Raw genomic sequence first — 17,625 nt, 5'->3', positions numbered from 1 at the left:
GCAGCTCGCTTTTTTCATTGAGGGCCTCAGTCCTGCGGTTCCTACGGACGGCAGACCTTGGCTTACTTACGATCACGTACGTGATTCTGCTATTTTTGCACGGTGCGGGTTTTAGCGATGGAGCCTTCGAAGCTCGTCGCCGCACCTGCGGATTCCGATGGTGGCCAGCCCGGCGCCAGAAATTTTGCGGACCAATCTTTATCGGAGGACGAAGTCTCGACCGTCTTTGAAGCTGCAGTTGTGCCAGATGAGCTAGATTCCGCAGTCGTAGTGGAACATCACTCTCCTGTTGTAGCCGAAACCGTTTTGCCTGAGGACGTTGCGAAGCCACACATCGAGCCCCCCCTTGATGACGATGTTGACGTAGACTCCGACGCCGTTGTTGATCAATCCCCTAAAGCATATGCTGAGATTTCAAATGATGTTGCTGATGACAGTGTCGAGGCCCCAGAAAATCTGACTGTTGAGCAGTCCCTTGATGCCAATGGCGATGTTGAACCGCCCACGGGTGTCGCTGCTGTCGACTTTGAAGCGGTTGTTTCGGACGCGCTAGAAACGAACCGTGCCTCCCCATCCCGGCCGCGCAGTCACCCGATCACCAACGGCCGTGGCGGCATTGATTCGGAAGTGGTTGGTCAGGAACCCTATGATGCGCTCGTTGAACCTTATGTGGTTGATGGGGAAATGTCGCCCACGAGCGACTCTCCGGTTGTGGGCATAGTTCCTCCGTCAAACACGCCTATCCAGAGCATGCGTGTAAGCTCCAGCACCGAGGGGAATCTGTCGTTCGGCAGTAGCACCGTCAGTGGTGGCGCTTGCGACATTGTTGACCGTGAAGTTGAAGGAGGAACTCCGGCCCGTGACGATTTTAATGATTACATCCCTTCTCCATCGCGACAACCTGCAGTCGAAGGCTCGGGTAAACACGACGCCGAAGGCGAGAATGACTCCGACAGCGACAGCGAAGAGGAGATGCGCAATTTCTTCCCAGCCACCCGAGAGAGTTTCAAAGAGGTGGCAGGGAAGGTGACCCGTGTCACTCGGGCCGATTTCGGTGACTCTAACCGCCGTCGTCATTTGGAGTGTTTCGCTCGTTCAATGGACAGTTGGCGCAACTTCGAGAGCAAAGCCAACCAGGACCCCAACGCTTCCCTGTACACTGAGCTGCAATTTGATCGCTACGACGATATCTTCGTGGATATCGACGTGAGCACGCTTTCCACGCTGGACCAGTTCATCTACGAGCTGCTGTCGTCGTCCGAGAACGTCAAGGACCAGGATGAGCTGAATCTGCTCATGTCAAAGCTGCGCCGCCAGTACCACATCGGCCCCTCTAAGCGCGACATTTTTGAACGCCTCTTGCAGCTGCAGATGGAGAGGGAAGCTAAGAAGCAATCGTCGGTGTCATCCACCGGTTCCAACGGCTCGGGTGATTTCGTTGCAGGGCGTTCCACGCCCACCTCCGTCAAGTACGACCCCAAGATGCAGCATCTGCTGAGGAACAAGGGTGTGCGTTCTAACTCCGGCGTGGTGGTGATCACGGTGTTGACGGCTCCGGGTAACTTCAGCTGCTCCTCCGACTGCTACTACTGCCCCAATGAACCGGGGCAGCCTCGGAGCTACCTATCCACTGAGCCCGCGGTTCTCCGCGCCAACCAGAACGATTTCGACGCAGCTAGGCAGTTCTACGACCGCGCGATGACACTGTACCGCAACGGCCACGTGATTGACAAGATCGAGGTGTTGGTCCTGGGTGGCACTTGGAGCGGCTACCCCCGCCAGTACCAGGAGGAATTCTGTCGTGACCTCTACTATGCCGCCAACGTTTTCCCCACTCCGCTGGAGGTTGCGCGCCCACGCGAATCTCTGGAGTCGGAGCAGGAGATGAATGTGGGAGGGTTGTGCCGCATCATCGGTTTAACCCTCGAAACGCGCCCTGACCGGATTACGCCAACCGAGATCAGAATCTTGCGCAATCTGGGTTGCACCCGCGTCCAGCTGGGGATCCAGCACACGAACGACGATGTTCTGAACCACGTGAACCGTGGCCACGGTTTGGACGAGAGCAAGCGGGCGCTGTACCTGTTGAAGGAAAACTGTTACAAGGTTGACGTCCACCTGATGCCGGATCTGCCGTCCAGCAACCCTGACATGGACCGTGAGATGTTTGCCCTAATGTTGGGCGATGAGGGGCTCCAGGCCGACCAGTGGAAGATTTACCCGTGCGAGGTCACCCCCTTCTCGCAGATTGAGCAGTGGCACAAACAGGGCCTGTTTGTGCCCTACTTTGACACGGACCCCAACTTGCTGATGGACCTGCTGATGAGCGTGAAACGCGCCGTGCACCCGTGGATTCGCCTGAACCGGGTGATCCGCGACATTCCGAACCCGTCCATCATCGCAGGCACCAACGTCACCAACCTGCGCCAGCTGCTGCTGAACCGCATGCAGAAGTGCGGCCTGATGTGCCGCTGCATTCGCTGTCGCGAGATGAAGAAGGGCAGCACCAGCCTGGGCGCGAAGCTCATGGTCCGCGAGTACCGCGCCACCGGCGGAACGGAGTACTTTTTGAGTTACGAGAGCCAGGACGAGTCTAAAATATTCGGGTTCTTGCGGCTGCGCCTGAGGGACAACAGCGATTTCGACCCCAAGGTGTCCACTTTCCGGTGCTTAGAGGGTTGTGCCTTCATCCGGGAGTTGCACGTCTATGGCGTGGTCGTGGCGCACGGCAAGGCTGTGAAGGAGGCCACGCCGTACCAGCACCGCGGCATCGGCGCCAGTCTTTTGCTCGTGGCTGAGATATTGGCTGGAGCAAAGGGGTTCCGTAAAATGGCGGTGATAGCGGGTATCGGGACGCGCGAGTACTACGCCAAGCACGGCTACGAGGTTGAGGACACCTTTATGACTAAGATGCTAGACCACGAGTCCATCCGCACCCGCTTCCTCAAACAAATGGAGCGCGACCCGAGTTCTTCGATCCAGATTCCGTACTCAATCAAGGTCAATGTGATAGACCTGCAGGACGCCGTGCGAACGCTGCACCTGCCCCTACCTCCGGCCTTCCAGGGGAAGAACCCACCGCCAGTGGTCAGCGTACCCACATCGGGCCCGTACTTCCACATTAACGTGCTGCGCTTCCTCAGATACGCGAGCCACAACTTTGACGCGGGCGTGGACTACACGAAGGCAACCACCGTCATGTTCGACGAGTACTTTGCCTACGTGGATCGGGCGGCGGCTTCCATGTACAAGTCGCTGCAGGCGATTCAGGAACGCCGTGTAGTGGCCGCATCAGTGGCATTTTTGGCCGTTATGTGCTACACCCGCTTCCGTCAGCGTTCGAAGATGTAGGCGTGTGGGCACTCGAGGTTCCTCACGGGCAAGTGAGGTATGAAGGCAACACCAACAGGCAATGAGCACCGAAAACATTTTTGCGATTAAATCATGTTCTGTGCTACTTTTCAAGTGTTTTGGCGAGATGCGCCTCGAGCTGACCAACCAGCTCACCGATCTCGTGATGCAGCTGCCGCATTTGCTGTTTGCATTCTCTGTTGCTTCGTATTAGCTGTTCCGCCGTTTTCATGGTCTCTGAACAGAATTGGTGCAATGCGAAACAGAGTGTTCGGTGGACTGCCGCAGTGCCTTCAATTGGTCATAGTATCCTCGGCCAACGGTATGCAATCCTTACCTTCCTTCAAGCGGCTCTGCCTGAAAACCGGCCTGTAGATGTAGCCACCTAGGGCGCATCCCTGCTCACATTGATCGTTCCACGCGTTTCACCTACGAAAAAAAACACCGGGTGCAGCGAGAAGCCTAGCGACCCAAACACGCACATGAATGCCACCCCGACCACTCCGTATTTGATATTCGCGTCGTTGGTGATTTTCGTCTGCACTGCCTGCGTGGCGTTTGAATGCTTTCCACATCTGGCAGCGGGAGTCACTACCGCCGGAGTCCCACCGGCAGGCTTGTCTAAGCTCACCTGGTTGTAACGGTCACGGTTTTGCATGTATTTCACGAGCACATCGTGGTACCTATCGGCATCCTCTGCCAGCCTTTGGACGATATCTGACGCTTGTGTGTCCTCAGACGGCTCCAGGTTTTTCCGTATGTTGGCGATGTGCTGAGACAGAGTTAGTGCTGTCTAAGACAGTGACCTAGACACCCCCGATCGAGGGCAGAATCAAGCGCTGCCTATGGACCGTATACACCGATACACACCTCCAAGTGTGATGTGTAGCAACGAGATCGCCACAAGAACCGGATAGACAGTACACCCACCTCTCTTACAGTCTCCGAGTAGACATAGGAAGGCTCGTGAGATGTGTGCGATAGAAGCGCCTTCAGGCGGTCAATCTCAGGGTGTGGCGTGGTACTAAGTGCTGAGAAGCCTCGTCGTTCACAGGCTGCCTTTAACCGGCCGTTCTGCAGCAGCTTCGCGCAACGACACGCAAGTGATCCCTGCGCCAACAACTTGCCGGCGTGGAACCGCAGTATATGTTCAAACATATTAAAGTGTGCAGTTTCGCATTTCGCGAGATTCTGCGTCTAGCTCTTCGCACCTGAGAAGAATTTCCTGAATATCGGGTGTTGGTTGGCAAGTTTGCGCGTTCCCTTTTTCATGCGATTTGCGTTCGCCATGTGGTGCTTGATGCTTTGCTTGTGGAGCGAGCCGGACAGCTTCGACAAGGCTCGCTCTCTACCAGCCACGAGCAACGCCGGGTCCACCGTATGTACCTTGCTCTGCGGGTCGTCAGGGTGGACCAGCTCATCTTCCTCGTCGTCGTTCTCATCACACGCCGTTATGATGTCCTGCAGAAGCTCCTCCCGGATCTCGGGGCGGCAGTATACAAGGTTGCTCTCGTCTTTGACGACCTCCGACGAGCTGGTGACGTTGTACGCGTACCCCTGAGATACATTTACACGGTGTTGTAAATGGCGAAGTACCACGCAACACAGTTGATGGCACAGCAAATAGGCATGATTAACGAGAGCGGGGATGAAAGTGGACGATGGTGAAAGGTCTCACTCGGCACAATTCCGACACCTCAGACTGACGGGCTATGGCACAACAAAAAACTTGATACCCACACACGCACCGTGAACTGAACTCACCTGATCGATGATGAACTGTTGACGCTTGTCGGCGAAGACCATCTCCTGCGTGTCTTTGCTGACCAAGCTGTAGAAGAAGGCGTTGAACCCATTTTCGTCCGTTTTGCTCTTGGGCCTCAGGATACGCCCCAGACGCTGCGCCTCCTGCCGTCTGGAGGCGAAGTTGAACGATATTTGAATAACTACATTGGCGCAGGGTATGTCCAGGGCGTTGTCCCCTACCTTGGAGAGGATGATGGAGTTGAAGGTGTTTTCATTCTTGAATTTGTTCAGAATGATGATGCGCTCTGCTGACGTCACCTTGCCGTAGATAAACGGTCTGTGCAGCATTTTAGCCACATGCAGCAGGGCAAACAGGTTGTCGGAGAAGACGATGACCTTGTCCCCCCTCGCCTCGTGGAACTTCAAAAGGTACTCGCACGTGGCGAGCTTGACTGGGTTGCAGGACCAGAGCCGGCGCTTTTTGGCGGAGTCGCTGCGCAAGTATTCGCGATAAAAGGGTGCGGTCATCGGGCACCAGATCTCCTTACATATGACCTTGGCCAGGAAGCCCTTCTCCTGGAGCTCCAGCCAGTTGGCCTCGTACAACTTCGGCCCGATCAACCACTGCAGGTCCTTAATGAGGTCGTCCTCCCTGACCAGAGTGGCGGTGAGCCCCAGTTTACAGTGCGAGCGCACGATCTCGTTGATCCGCCTGAAGGCGGGCGCGGGCACGAACTGGACTTCGTCGAATATCAGCAGCCCCCAATCCCTCTGCTTGATTTGGTTGAGGATGTTCTCGGTGGACTCTCTGTGTTTCCGGGAGTACGCCATCATGGTATACGTCGAGATGAGCACGCCCGCCTCGTCAGCGGCCCACAGGTCGCTTTTGTTGTCGGAGGTGAGGGACACCAGCTTCTCAGAGGAGATGTTGGTGAAGTCCATGAACTGCTTGACCCACTGTTCGACCGCTACCGCCGAGGTTGTGAGCACGAAAATGGGCTTACGCACCGTGCACGCGGCCACGATGCCGGTGAGCGTCTTACCCGCGCCACACGGGAGCACGATGATACCTGACCTCGCACGCCCGTTGCTGAACATCCGTCTGAGCGCGCGCTCCTGGTAGTATCTGATCTTGATGTTGGTGCGTACGCAGCATTCCAGGGTCGGCGTTTTCTTGTCCTTCCTGAAATCGTATTCCATGACCAGGGGCCGGCGCATTGACTTCAGTGCCTCTCGCTTCAGCTCCTCGATCTTTTCCTGGTACACCTCGAACGAGTACACCTGGCTGGTTGCTCGGTCCTCCTCCTTCACTTTGGCCATGCCCTCGATTGCCACCGGCATGTTCGACTCCATGACTGGCCTCGCGGCGTCGCCGGTGTTGGCCGAGTTGAACATGATGGACGACGCATCGGCGGTGAACACCGCGGACGTGACGTAGTCGGTGTCGTTGGTCGCGTGGCTTTCTCCGCGATCCCACGTGTTTCCCATTATCCTCGCGCTCCTTATGACCGCGTTGGTGAGCAGGTGGTCGAGCTCCTTCCTATCCTGCGACTCAATCCAGTACCGATTATCTCTCAGCACCAGCTTGATCTTGCCGAACGCCTGCAGCATCAGATAAGCTTGTACATTGTGTAGGGGCAATGCAGCTGTAATGGATTTTTTTCCATTTGGTAACACGTTCAGCCCCCGCGCAATAGCGGCTTCCACGACAGGCCAGTCCCCTGAGGTTTGCCACACGGCAATGCACGGCACGTAAGCTAACGGCTGGCTTCCATTACCGTCACCGCTTGTGCGGAACTAGAACACGGTGACCTACCGATGCTGTTCGGATGATGGAGTCCTTGAGCTTGCCAGGGATCTTGTTCTTGGAGAACTTGTTGAGGTTGAGCAGCAGTTCTTCCACCGTCAGCCCGACGGAAACGGCCGTGTAGAGCGAGAATACAGTGACCTGAACCGCGCTTGTGCCTCGGGAGGGTGGCCGTGTCATACCTGGTACTCGTGCACGAACTCGGGTCTGCATACGGGCTCCGCGATGGTGACCAGGAAGTCCTGCGCCTGCCGGCTGACGTTCGTGAACTGCTCCAAGTATAGGTAGCCATCCGGACAGACCCAGACAGGCCTGTTTTCGTGGCCCTTTTTGAGGTCCAGGGAGGAGTAGTCCCGGAAGTTGCGGATCCACTGCTCGCTCCCGTCGACGGTGAAGGGGAGCGACCCCCAGTTTTGGGGGTCCGAGACCCCTTTTAGCATCAGGTGATATTGGATAGGTAAATTACGGGTGAGCGTTCAGCCGGTCGCGTCCGCCGGTGTGTGGCTACGACTCGATCCTGAAGTCCAGCAGCTCGTTGAGATCGGCGACACACTGCCGCAGAGACCTGAGTGCGGTGTAATATTTTGCTATTTTCGCTTACTTGAGGCTCTCGAGACACTGCTCCCTGCGCTGGATGATGTGCTTCGACTCCGCAGTAAGCTCCTCGTAGAGCTCCTGTTTGTAGAGGTGCGATATGAGCTCTTGCTGGATGGAATCCGTGGTTTTGTTCACCATGAAGTGCATGATGCACTTGGGCACGGCGTCGGCGATGTTTTTCCTGCGCGCGTTAACGGCCGCGAACCGCGTCGCTCACCTGACGATTGAGAAGTAGCTTTCGATGAGCGTTTTGATCAGCTCCGCCTCGATCACCTCGCGCTCACTGGGCTCCGTCCCGAGGCTGACGGCCTTCGGGATGTTCGGCAGCCACAGCGGCCGCGGCTCCTCGTCGCCGGCGTTATCCACATGTTTCGCCGAGGAGTCCTTTTTCGACTCTCTCGAGGCGACGCCCAATCTGTCGTCGTATCTATCACCATGATAGTCGTATTGATTGCTCGAATATGACGAGTATCCCGAAGAGGTAGACGCGTTCGAACGTCTCCCAGCCGACTGCTGCTTGGATTGCGCGTTGCACGCCTTCTCCATGGCGTTCCCCTTGAGGAAGTCCGGGTGGTTGGTGTTGATGTAGGCCAACTCGATCTTTATCAGGTTGCGGATCATGTCCTTAGTCGGCTCGACGCACTGCCTTAGCAGCTCCTTGATCACAACTAGCATCCTCATGCGCATGTTCATGAACCTGTTGAGCTCGGGGATCTCGCAGCTCTCCAGGATGTTGAGCAGCTCTTCGTACACCTGGTCCACGCACTGCAGCGACGGCGTTTCCAGCAGGCGTATCTGCTTCTTCACGAGGTTTTCGAATGCGATTTCGGGCACGAAGAGCGCGGAGGCCGGGCCTGTGGAGTTCCGGATGGCGGTGCGTATCTCAATGTCGGAGAGGCCGGACAACGGGCTGAACGCCTTCAGGGTCTTGAGGTAGCTGTCGTTGAAGATGTAGTTTATCCGCGCACCTCCGAACAGCTGCGTCGAGTGCTGCCGCGACGACCTCTTGCCGTGGATGATGTCCCTGAAGGTCTGAGAGAACGCCGTGAAGAAGTGCAGCAGGCACCCGCCGGGCGAGGCACTCAAATCGCTCGACCCGAAGCCGTACGACAAAAGCTCCATCTCGCGCTCGTGCATGACGGCGAGCAGCTTGCTCTTGATGCAGGGAAACATCTGCTTGATGTGGAAGGTGAGCATTTCGTTCAGCATGAGCGAGAGGTGCCTTATTCCGCACCGTTTTGCGATAGGTCCGTATATCGGGTGGTTGGTGAAGAAAGCGTCCTCCTCGGCAGTGCTGTGTGTGGCGTCCGGCGCCGCCGACTTGTCCTTGCAGACCACGCCGACGTAGCCCCTGCGGAGCTTGTACACCCGGCCCTGGAGCACGTCCACCGCGTTGAAGCCGTCCTCGACCATGTCGCATTTCGTTATAACCCCGATCGTGCGGAGTCCGTGCGGGTCCACTTCCCGCGCCATCTGGAGGCTGTCGGAAGTTGCGATGTCCGTGTTGGCGGCCGTGAGCGCCAGGATGATGCATGAGGGGCTGCTGATGCGCTCCATGATCATTTCGCGTATTTGGTGCTCGATGTCGTGCGTTTGGTCGCCGACGGGCACCTTGGTGATGCCCGGCAGGTCTATAAGCGTCAAATCCACCACCCTGGGCGATACGATCTTGAGGAAGATGGGCACCGGAGACACATTCTTGGTGTTCCCGAGCAGCCGTTCAGTCTCCGACTTGATTTCGGCCATGATTTTGTTGAAGTCCTCGAAAATCACGCCGCGCTTGTGCGCGAACTCGCCGTGTTCCACGGCATCGGCGTCATACATCAGCTGCACATTCTGTTTCGCGCCACCTAGCTCACACACCTGCAGTATCAGCGGTCTCTGGGTCACAATGCCCGTCCCCTTCGGCAGGAACGGGCGTCCGACGAGCGCTTCCAGCACGGAGGACTTGCCAACCGACTGTGCACCGACGACCGCGATGGCCGGCAGCTCCAGGCCGCTTTCGCCGGTCCACGCAAGAATTCGGTGGAGCCGGCTGACCAGTGGTATAAGCTGCTCCATTATTTCGTTAGAGGAGTTTATATGATGCCCGTCTCCGCATTGCGCCATGATGAGCAACGCCCAAGAACAATTGCCAGTGCCGGGCGATTTTGCGATTGCAGTTGACTGTCTTTGTCATTATATTTTATAAATAGCCCATGCACGGTCGTTTTGCCGTGGAATCGCGCCGATGTGTGAGCTTCCTCGGTACACTTTTGAGCCGTCTACGGCTGGCCGCCGCGTAGCCTGAGGACCATGTGGATGACCGAGTTGTGCTGCATGGCGTCATTTGCTTCGCGAGCCACACCCACCTTGATGTTATACTCGGCCAGCGTTTTGTTGTCCTGCAGCATCTTGCCCTCAAAGATGATTCGCTGCTGGTCCACTGGCAGCTTCTGCTTGCTGCTGAGCTTCTTTTTGAGGTCGAGCACCGTTTCGTTAGGCTCGACGTCCACTTCCAGCTTCTGACCTACGTTGATTTGGCTGGGTTTCCGACTTCGTCTCTTACCCTGCATCGTTTGCACCTGTACCCGCATGCCACCGCGCAGCGGGATCATCATGCTGACGTCGCCCTTGGCCACCTGCGCCATTATTCGACAGGTGTTCCCGCAAACTCACATCATCTATAGGCAGGGAATTCTCCAGCTTCCTGCCGTGCTGGAAGAGGTCGACGGGTGTTTTGAGCTCGGACTGGAGTTTGTGCCTCAGGTCTCCCACTGTTTTCATTCCTTCCGCAAGTACGCTCAGGTTCCCTGTGTGTCATTGGTTGGCGACGATCGGTTGCGTATATCGCGTTCACTGCCGTGTAATCACATCTATGGAATTTCCGATGGCGTGCAATGACCGCGTTGTCAAAGGTACGTCTACGGCCGTGATCAGCTGCCTTCCAACCACCTAGCGGCAGACTTCTCCGCCGCTATAGCAGCTGGTCACATAGGCTACTCTGCCAATTCAACAACCATGTCACATGTAGATCAGCGTTAAGCCTACCCTTTAGCGACCGCAGTCTGATGTCGTGCCTACCCCCGCCGCCGAATCTCCGAAGACAGTAGCCAGCATTCAGCGCAGAGAGCGCCAATGCGGCGGACAGCAGCCCGGCCACAATCATGCTCGAAAGGTGGGCGAAGTTGTCATGCTACCGCCGCAGTGAATTAGCGTCGCGCGGAAAGCGCCAGCACGGCCGTGCGACACCTTGATTCCACACCCACAAAGGTATTCTTCGTCGCCAGAACAGTGCCAATTTTATTGTATAACGCTATATATTGGTTCGCGCAAACGGCAAGTGCGGCGATAGCGTAGTTAGCGTGGAATTTTAAGTGGCGCCGACCTGCGTTAAAGCACAGCCTCACGCGTGCGGGGTATGTCTGCTGCTCCGTGCGAACACCGCCGTCCGCAAAGTACGATTTTACTGAATAAAGCGCTGCATTGGCGCCGGAAATTTGAAGAGCTGCTGTTACACGCGTTAACCCTCGGCTGTGCCTACTGCGCGCGACAGGAGGTCCCTCGTAATGAAACACACGCTCTACCGTGTGATATGTCTTAACAATCAGCGGTAGACGGTCTGTTAAAAACAGCCGGCAAGGAGCGGCAACTGTAACCAGAGACGCACTTGGTGTTGCCGCCATGGCTTTGTGGGAGTGTGGTGCTAATCTCCAATAGGTAGTCGGCACTCACAGCTCTGTTCCCGCATCTACATCATTCCACTACGGTCCACCAACATGGAGAACAAAAACAGTTTCCTTACGGACTTTTTGATGGGCGGTGTCGCCGCGGCGGTCTCCAAGACCGCCGTCGCGCCCATCGAGCGTGTGAAGATGCTTATCCAGACGCAGGACACCATCCCCGAGATCCAGAGCGGCAAGATGCCACGTTACACTGGTATCATGAACTGCTTCGGTAGGGTGTGCAGGGAGCAGGGTGTGGGCTCGCTGTGGAGGGGCAACGCCGCCAACGTGATTCGCTACTTCCCCACTCAGGCCTTCAACTTCGCCTTCAAGGACTACTTCAAGACCCTGTTCCCGCGCTACGACCAGAAGACCGAGTTCTGGAAGTTCTTCGCTGCCAACATGGCCTCCGGTGGCCTGGCTGGCGCGAACTCGCTGCTGATCGTCTACCCGCTTGACTTCGCCCGTACTCGCCTCGCGAGCGACGTGCGCAAGGAGGGCCAGCGCGAGTTCACTGGTCTGATTGACTGCCTGATGAAGATCCAGCGTTCCACTGGTGTCATGTCGCTGTACAAGGGTTTCAACATTTCGGTGACCGGTATCATCGTGTACCGCGGTACGTACTTCGGAATGTACGACTCCGCCAAGGCCGTGATGTTCGGAGACGACAAGAACGTCAACATCTTCTTCAAGTGGGCTGTCGCGCAGATGGTGACTATCCACGCCGGTCTCGCGTCGTACCCGTTCGACACCGTGCGTCGTCGCATGATGATGATGTCTGGCAAGAAGTCGGGTGCCGAGATCATGTACACCAGCTCTCTGGACTGCTTCCGCAAGATCCTGCGCAACGAAGGCGTCAACGGCTTCTTCAAGGGTGCCTTTGCCAACGTCCTCCGTGGCTTCGGTGGCGCCCTCGTGTTGGTCTTCTACGACGAATTCCAGAAGCTCCTGAAGTGAGCTGCGTCAACTCACGCGACTTTTAGCTATAAGATGCCTTATTTTGTGGTTTCATGTGCCCCGCATTCATAATCGCGCGGTTGGTGTGTGCGGCCCCAGGGCGCTGTCGCCTTCACACTGCATAAGTAATGGCGGGAAAGGTGGAAGTCCTGGACGACGTCGTCTCGCGCGCCGAAACGGCCGAAGACCTGCTGAAGAACGGCTCCGGGGGCAAGCCGGAGCCGTGGCACAGCCGGTTGCGGGCGTTCTTCCGGCGACGCGGCAAGTGCTACTATGCATTACTGGCCGCGCTCGTGTTTGCGCTGTGTTTCACCGCTGTAGCCGTCATCGGAGGCGATTCGCAGTATGCCGCGCAGGAGCGCGCTGTGCGCGAGGCGCTGGTTCGCCTGAAATTCGAGAACCACGGGACCGTCGAGGGAGTCACCGACGAGGACCCCGCCTACATCGTATGTAGAGCGCTGGGCGCCTCCACCCGCACGCTGAACCCGGAGCGTGACGCGGAGATATATGTACAGTACAATGACTTCAACCGGCAGTACGACCGCCGTCATACGTCGGTCATGGAGAAGGCCCGCCGCTTCGGCGTCTTTCACGCCAATGTGCACACGATCGACGCCTTCAATGCCATGGAAAACCGCACATTCGAAATGGGCGTGAACAGATTCGCAGACATGACGGCGGAGGAGTTTATGGCGCTGCAAGGCTCCCGCGTAGACACGCCCCAGTATGAGCGCGGCGGCGTCGCCATGGCGCTGGACGGGACGGTAGACATCGCAGACATCGACCTCCGCAGAGACGGGATCATGACGCCGGTGAAGGACCAGGGCGCGTGCGGCTCGTGCTGGGCGTTTGCCACCATTGCGGTGGTCGAATCCTACTTCAAGAAGTACCGCTCGCTCGACCTCGATCTCAGCGAACAGCAGCTGGTGGACTGCGTGAAGGAGTGCCACGGCTGCCAATACGGCGACTCGTACCACGCGTACGAGTACGTCACCGCCAATGGGTGCTACACCAGGGCGTCGTACCCCTACGTCGCCGAGCAGGGCCAGTGCATGACCCCGGCGGGTCACCCCCGCTACAGGCTGTACGAGTTCGGGTTCACCGAGTCCCCGGACCTCGTCCAGCTGCTGAAAGCGCACGGCCCGCTGACCGTGTACGTGGCTGTGACGCCGATGTGGCAGTTCTACAAGTCCGGCGTCCTGAACTACTGCGGCGAGACCGTGAACCACGCCGTGGTACTGGCCGGCGCGGGCCAGGCCGACAAGGAGGCGTTCTGGCTCATCAAAAACTCCTGGGGAACCTCTTGGGGCGAAGAAGGTTACGTGCGGCTGGCCCGTGGCAGCAGCACCCTTAAGGACGAATGTGGATTGTCGAACGTGGCCATGTTCGCCGTTCATTGATCGCCGCGGCGCGCCGCCTTCCACGTGTCCGCAATCGCTATACAACTAAATTTTAATTTTAACTGGTTTTTGAAGGCGCGTGGCCGCCAGTTCCCATTCGCTGACTGCAGACGTATCGCGTTGTCGCCGAGCTCGTCGGGCTGGGAAGGTGGCAAGGGGTACCTGCGGCGCACGGAGCTTGCCACTTCGCGAGTCTACTAACTCCTAACAAGCTTTTCCGACCAGTTCGCGGGCTGCGCGCAGTTTCCGTGTTCGGAAGCGTCGCTCCGCGAGCAGGTACACACGCCATTCTGCGTCGTCCAGGCCGCCTTCGTCACGATGGCGAATGACGAGCACCGCCTGGCGCAGTTCAAGGCGCTACGGAGGATTGGAGCCGGGCGGTTCGGCGAAGTCTTCCAGGTACAACACAAGGTAGGCGGTTGCGCGCGTCGCTAATGCGTGGAAGGTAACGGGGGAGCTGTACTGCTGGAAGGTGGTGGCGTACAAGGGTCTGACGGAGAAGGAGAAGGAGCAGCTGGTGATGGAGGTGAACGTCATGCGCGACCTGAAGCACCCTAACATCGTGCGCTACGTGGACCGCGTCGTGGACCGGCAGAAGCACCTGCTCTACATCATCATGGAGTACTGCGACTCCGGCGACCTGGCGGAGAACATGCGACAGTTCCGCAAGCACTACGACAAGGTCAACGAGCAGGTCATCTTCGACATCGCGCTCCAGCTGCTGTTCGCGCTGGCGTACTGCCACAACTCGTCGCTCGGCCCGAAACAGGGCAAGATTCTGCACCGCGACCTGAAGCCGCAGAACATCTTCCTGCACTCCAACTATCGCAACAAGACGCGAAACGGATACATTTGCAAAATCGGTGACTTCGGCCTGTGCCGCAGCATTGGGCTGGAGTCCTTCGCCCACTCCTGCGTCGGCACGCCGTACTACTGGTGCCCCGAGCTTCTGCTCTCGCACTCGAAGAACTACGACGACAAGATGGACATGTGGGCGCTGGGCGTGGTGCTGTACGAGCTGTCTTACGGTAAGACGCCGTTTCACAAGGCCACGACGCTGGCCGAGCTGGCCCAGCAGATGAAGAACGGCGTGCCGCTGCCGCTGCGCGGTCGCAGCAGGCAGCTCAACACCTTACTGTACGCGCTGCTTCAGAGGGACCCCGCGCGCCGGGCAAGTGCGATCCAGTGTCTGGGGTTGCCCATATGGGACGGCCCTGTCTCCGACTGGTTCTGGGACACGGTGAACCCGCGTGACCGCGAGCGTATCTACGATAACATCATCCGCCGCAACATGCAGAGGCTTCCGGTGTCATCGCACATGCTGTCCGAATTCGCGGGCTCCGACTCATCGCAAATCTGCACGCCCAAGCCCCGCAAGATAGGGCGCCTGGACGCTCGGATCTCCACTGAATTCGTCGAATCGGACGACGAGGACAGCCATATCCTGGGCATGGCGAGCACTCCGTGCGACGACATCAACATGGACGCGAGCTCTGTCAGCCACTCCTTCCCTGCCGCGGGGCCGCACCGTGCGGTGGATATCGCATTCAGCCACCCCGGCCTTGTGGACGAGGAGACGCCCGACGAATTCGACTGCATCGAGGCGCACCTGTCCACGTGCCAGGAGGACTACGGCGCTTTGCGCAGCACTGAGCGCCGCAGCGACTCGGGCCACCCCGTGCAAGACAGCCAGACGTTGGAGCTGCCCGACAACCCCTTCCGCCGTGCCATGTCCAAGCCGCAGTACGACGCGCCGGGAACCCCGCACATGTACGTCCGCACGCCGACTCAGGTGCGTGGCATGGACCGGTTTGGCTCGCGCGCGGAGGAAGCCACTGTCTACACGCGCGCGACGGAGGCGTCGCTGTCAGCGGATTCGCAGGCGTCCACATGCGTCCGGCGCCCCGCTCTGTACCGTCCCATCTTCGGCAGCGGCGCGGGGTCGTCGTCCAGCTTCGGAGTCGGCTCACCGCACACACTGCCGAGTGATGTACCACCACCTGTCGGCGGCAGCACCATCTGTAGCCGCAGAAAGTACCTGAGAGAAAACAACTTCAGCTAATCACCGTAATCTTTAAGCCGATGTCCGCGCCGGGGCAGGACGCGGCGCCGCAGGTGTCGCGGCTGCTCGCGAAGGCGCCGCTGTACTTCACCATGCTGCGCGAGCAGCTGTTCCTCAGGGAGGAGCACCAGCTGGACTGGCGGCTATCGGACGCGCTCTCGAGGTGCGATTCGATGCGTGATCCTTCGCTGAGCGGCCTTCTGAATGCAGATAGCGAGGAGGAGGAGGAGCCGGCGGCCGCCGGGCCGGGGGACAAGCGGGAGCCGCCGATGTTGTGGCGCGACCTCGACTGGAAGCCCTTCAGCGGCTTTTACTACCCGATACGGCCGGGCGACTACTCTCCGTTGAGCCCGGACGGGGAGATGCTGGAGCGCAGCGGGAAGATCGGCGTCGACTTCTGGCGGTGGCACCGCGAACGCGCGCCGCTCGGATACACGCCGCCGCTGTGCACGTGCAAGCGTACCGCGGACACCGTGGCGATGCTCAGGCGCTGCGTGATGCGGCAGAAGGATGGGCGGGAGCGCCGCGTCTGCGACAACGACGTCTGCAGAGGGCTGCTGTACATACCGCACAGCCTGTTGGAGATTCCGCTGAACCGCGTCATAAGCAACGGGAGCGAGTTCGTGCGTCACGTGGCAGTCCCCAACGACACGGATGTCTACTGCGGCAACATGAAGCACACGCTGGTGATTTGCACGACCTCGGCAGAACACGAGGCCGAGTGCCTGGAGGCGATTCGCCAGAGCGACGTCCCCGACTCGCTCGTTTACCACGTGAATGCGAACGGGTTCATTCCTTACTTCAAGCACCACGTGTTCATCGGCTCCGTGGCGCCCTTGATGACCGTGGAGCCCATCGACTCCGACGTGTCTGACTCCGAGGAGAACCGCGGCTTCGGCGAGACCTTCGCCATCAAGTTCGGGAAGCACGGGATGGTGATCCACAAGTACGACTCGGCCAGCCACGCGGTGTCCCCCATCGACGACGCCATGTTGCGCGCGTGGGTGGGCAAGGACACGGATTTGGCCGAGGTGCCGCCGCAGGAGCCCGTCACTGCGCTGAGCGACTACGTGATATGTGAGCTCATGGAGTGCTTCTCGCACGACCGTCGCCCTCTGGCGTTTGTGCTTCGCAGCTGCAAGGGGGTCGTGCGCCGCCTGGATTTCTACAAGGAGGAGGCGCGCCCCGACACGCTGCCAGCTGATGCGTATCGGCTGGACCCCTACGGAGCGCGCAACAAGAAGCATAAAATAAGCGCCTCCGACGGGCGCAAACCACTATGGAGTACCGCCCTGGAGCGTGCGCATTTGCTGAAAATCATAGATACAATCGAGCTGATTAAATCGTAAAGTCTATAGCCCTGTGCTCGGCTCCATCAGTTTCCTGTGCTTGTCGTTCGCATTCTGCGCGTTATTTATCGGTGTTCGTGTGATTTTGCGTATATAAAAGGCACCTTGTGCACCGTGAGGACCCCAGTGGCAGTTCAGCGCCCGCTCTACGGAATCGCTTCTTCCGCCATAGGCACGGGTCGCACAGGCGGCTGTCCCCCAACGGCCGCTACAGCACAATAGCTGGTCACCAGCAAACGGTCATAGAACGCGTAAAAACAGACTTGCAGCACCCACCTTCAAAGGCCTTTCTGATCTCCGGCACCAGCTTCTCAAACTGCTCGACGTCGTCCATGCTGAGCGTCTCCAGCAAGACGTGCGAACCGCCCTTCACCACCGCCAAAACGGGGGTCTCGACGACGTCGCCCTTCTTGATGAAGTGCTTGGCGGACTTTTCGAACTTGGCGCAGTACCTGGGTGATATCCTCCCGTTGCAAACGTAGAGCAGCTTGTTGCTCTCGGGGTCGAGCTTCACGAGAGGCGACCTCACTTGTGGAGGGTGGTTGATGCGGACCCACTTCTTGAAAATCGGTCTGAGCTTCTCGAAGCGCCACCCGTGCTGCTTGGACGTGTTTAAAATTGCCGCGAGCCGCAGCATCGCAACGCCCGATTA

At 58.3% G+C, this 17,625-nt stretch overlaps 10 protein-coding genes across 10 annotated transcripts; 5 read left to right on the top strand and 5 right to left on the bottom strand.

Moving 5' to 3' along the window:
* Nucleotides 1-117: 117 nt before the first annotated feature.
* On the top strand, nucleotides 118-3,351 carry BBBOND_0102370 (histone acetyltransferase, ELP3 family protein, putative; the record flags this gene model as incomplete). The annotated part of the gene is made up of 1 exon (XM_012910640.1): nucleotides 118-3,351. The coding sequence occupies one exon, from the start codon at nucleotides 118-120 to the stop codon at nucleotides 3,349-3,351; it is 3,234 nt and encodes a 1,077-aa protein (XP_012766094.1).
* A 103-nt stretch (nucleotides 3,352-3,454) lies between these two features.
* Nucleotides 3,455-4,509, bottom strand: BBBOND_0102360 (hypothetical protein; the record flags this gene model as incomplete). Its single annotated transcript, XM_012910639.1, has 4 exons — nucleotides 3,455-3,588; nucleotides 3,689-3,749; nucleotides 3,797-4,123; nucleotides 4,282-4,509. The coding sequence occupies 4 exons, from the start codon at nucleotides 4,507-4,509 to the stop codon at nucleotides 3,455-3,457; spliced, it is 750 nt and encodes a 249-aa protein (XP_012766093.1).
* Nucleotides 4,510-4,548: 39 nt separating this feature from the next.
* BBBOND_0102350 (DNA repair helicase rad25 family protein, putative) lies at nucleotides 4,549-7,344 on the bottom strand (the record flags this gene model as incomplete). The annotated part of the gene is given in 4 exon segments (XM_012910638.1): nucleotides 4,549-4,908; nucleotides 5,116-6,894; nucleotides 6,914-7,045; nucleotides 7,087-7,344. 4 exon segments carry the CDS (start codon nucleotides 7,342-7,344, stop codon nucleotides 4,549-4,551), a joined length of 2,529 nt encoding a protein of 842 aa, XP_012766092.1.
* A 64-nt stretch (nucleotides 7,345-7,408) lies between these two features.
* BBBOND_0102340 (dynamin central region family protein, putative) lies at nucleotides 7,409-9,562 on the bottom strand (the record flags this gene model as incomplete). The annotated part of the gene is made up of 3 exons (XM_012910637.1): nucleotides 7,409-7,469; nucleotides 7,506-7,682; nucleotides 7,719-9,562. 3 exons carry the CDS (start codon nucleotides 9,560-9,562, stop codon nucleotides 7,409-7,411), a joined length of 2,082 nt encoding a protein of 693 aa, XP_012766091.1.
* Nucleotides 9,563-9,765: 203 nt separating this feature from the next.
* Nucleotides 9,766-10,131, bottom strand: BBBOND_0102330 (ubiquitin family protein, putative; the record flags this gene model as incomplete). Its single annotated transcript, XM_012910636.1, has 1 exon — nucleotides 9,766-10,131. The coding sequence occupies one exon, from the start codon at nucleotides 10,129-10,131 to the stop codon at nucleotides 9,766-9,768; it is 366 nt and encodes a 121-aa protein (XP_012766090.1).
* Nucleotides 10,132-11,259: 1,128 nt separating this feature from the next.
* Nucleotides 11,260-12,162, top strand: BBBOND_0102320 (adenine nucleotide translocase, putative; the record flags this gene model as incomplete). The annotated part of the gene is made up of 1 exon (XM_012910635.1): nucleotides 11,260-12,162. One exon carries the CDS (start codon nucleotides 11,260-11,262, stop codon nucleotides 12,160-12,162), a length of 903 nt encoding a protein of 300 aa, XP_012766089.1.
* A 128-nt stretch (nucleotides 12,163-12,290) lies between these two features.
* On the top strand, nucleotides 12,291-13,562 carry BBBOND_0102310 (papain family cysteine protease containing protein, putative; the record flags this gene model as incomplete). Its single annotated transcript, XM_012910634.1, has 1 exon — nucleotides 12,291-13,562. One exon carries the CDS (start codon nucleotides 12,291-12,293, stop codon nucleotides 13,560-13,562), a length of 1,272 nt encoding a protein of 423 aa, XP_012766088.1.
* A 318-nt stretch (nucleotides 13,563-13,880) lies between these two features.
* On the top strand, nucleotides 13,881-15,624 carry BBBOND_0102300 (protein kinase domain containing protein, putative; the record flags this gene model as incomplete). Its single annotated transcript, XM_012910633.1, has 2 exons — nucleotides 13,881-13,973; nucleotides 14,008-15,624. The coding sequence occupies 2 exons, from the start codon at nucleotides 13,881-13,883 to the stop codon at nucleotides 15,622-15,624; spliced, it is 1,710 nt and encodes a 569-aa protein (XP_012766087.1).
* A 20-nt stretch (nucleotides 15,625-15,644) lies between these two features.
* Nucleotides 15,645-16,973, top strand: BBBOND_0102290 (hypothetical protein, conserved; the record flags this gene model as incomplete). Its single annotated transcript, XM_012910632.1, has 1 exon — nucleotides 15,645-16,973. One exon carries the CDS (start codon nucleotides 15,645-15,647, stop codon nucleotides 16,971-16,973), a length of 1,329 nt encoding a protein of 442 aa, XP_012766086.1.
* Nucleotides 16,974-17,199: 226 nt separating this feature from the next.
* Nucleotides 17,200-17,610, bottom strand: BBBOND_0102280 (hypothetical protein; the record flags this gene model as incomplete). The annotated part of the gene is made up of 1 exon (XM_012910631.1): nucleotides 17,200-17,610. One exon carries the CDS (start codon nucleotides 17,608-17,610, stop codon nucleotides 17,200-17,202), a length of 411 nt encoding a protein of 136 aa, XP_012766085.1.
* Between the last annotated feature and the right edge of the window lie 15 nt (nucleotides 17,611-17,625).

The sequence above is a fragment of the Babesia bigemina genome, assembly GCF_000981445.1.
Source record: "Babesia bigemina genome assembly Bbig001, chromosome : I".
In the NCBI taxonomy this organism is placed as follows: Eukaryota; Apicomplexa; class Aconoidasida; order Piroplasmida; family Babesiidae; genus Babesia; species Babesia bigemina.
The sequence above is the reverse complement of the archived record's forward strand: the minus strand, read 5'-3'. Positions and strand labels throughout refer to the sequence as shown.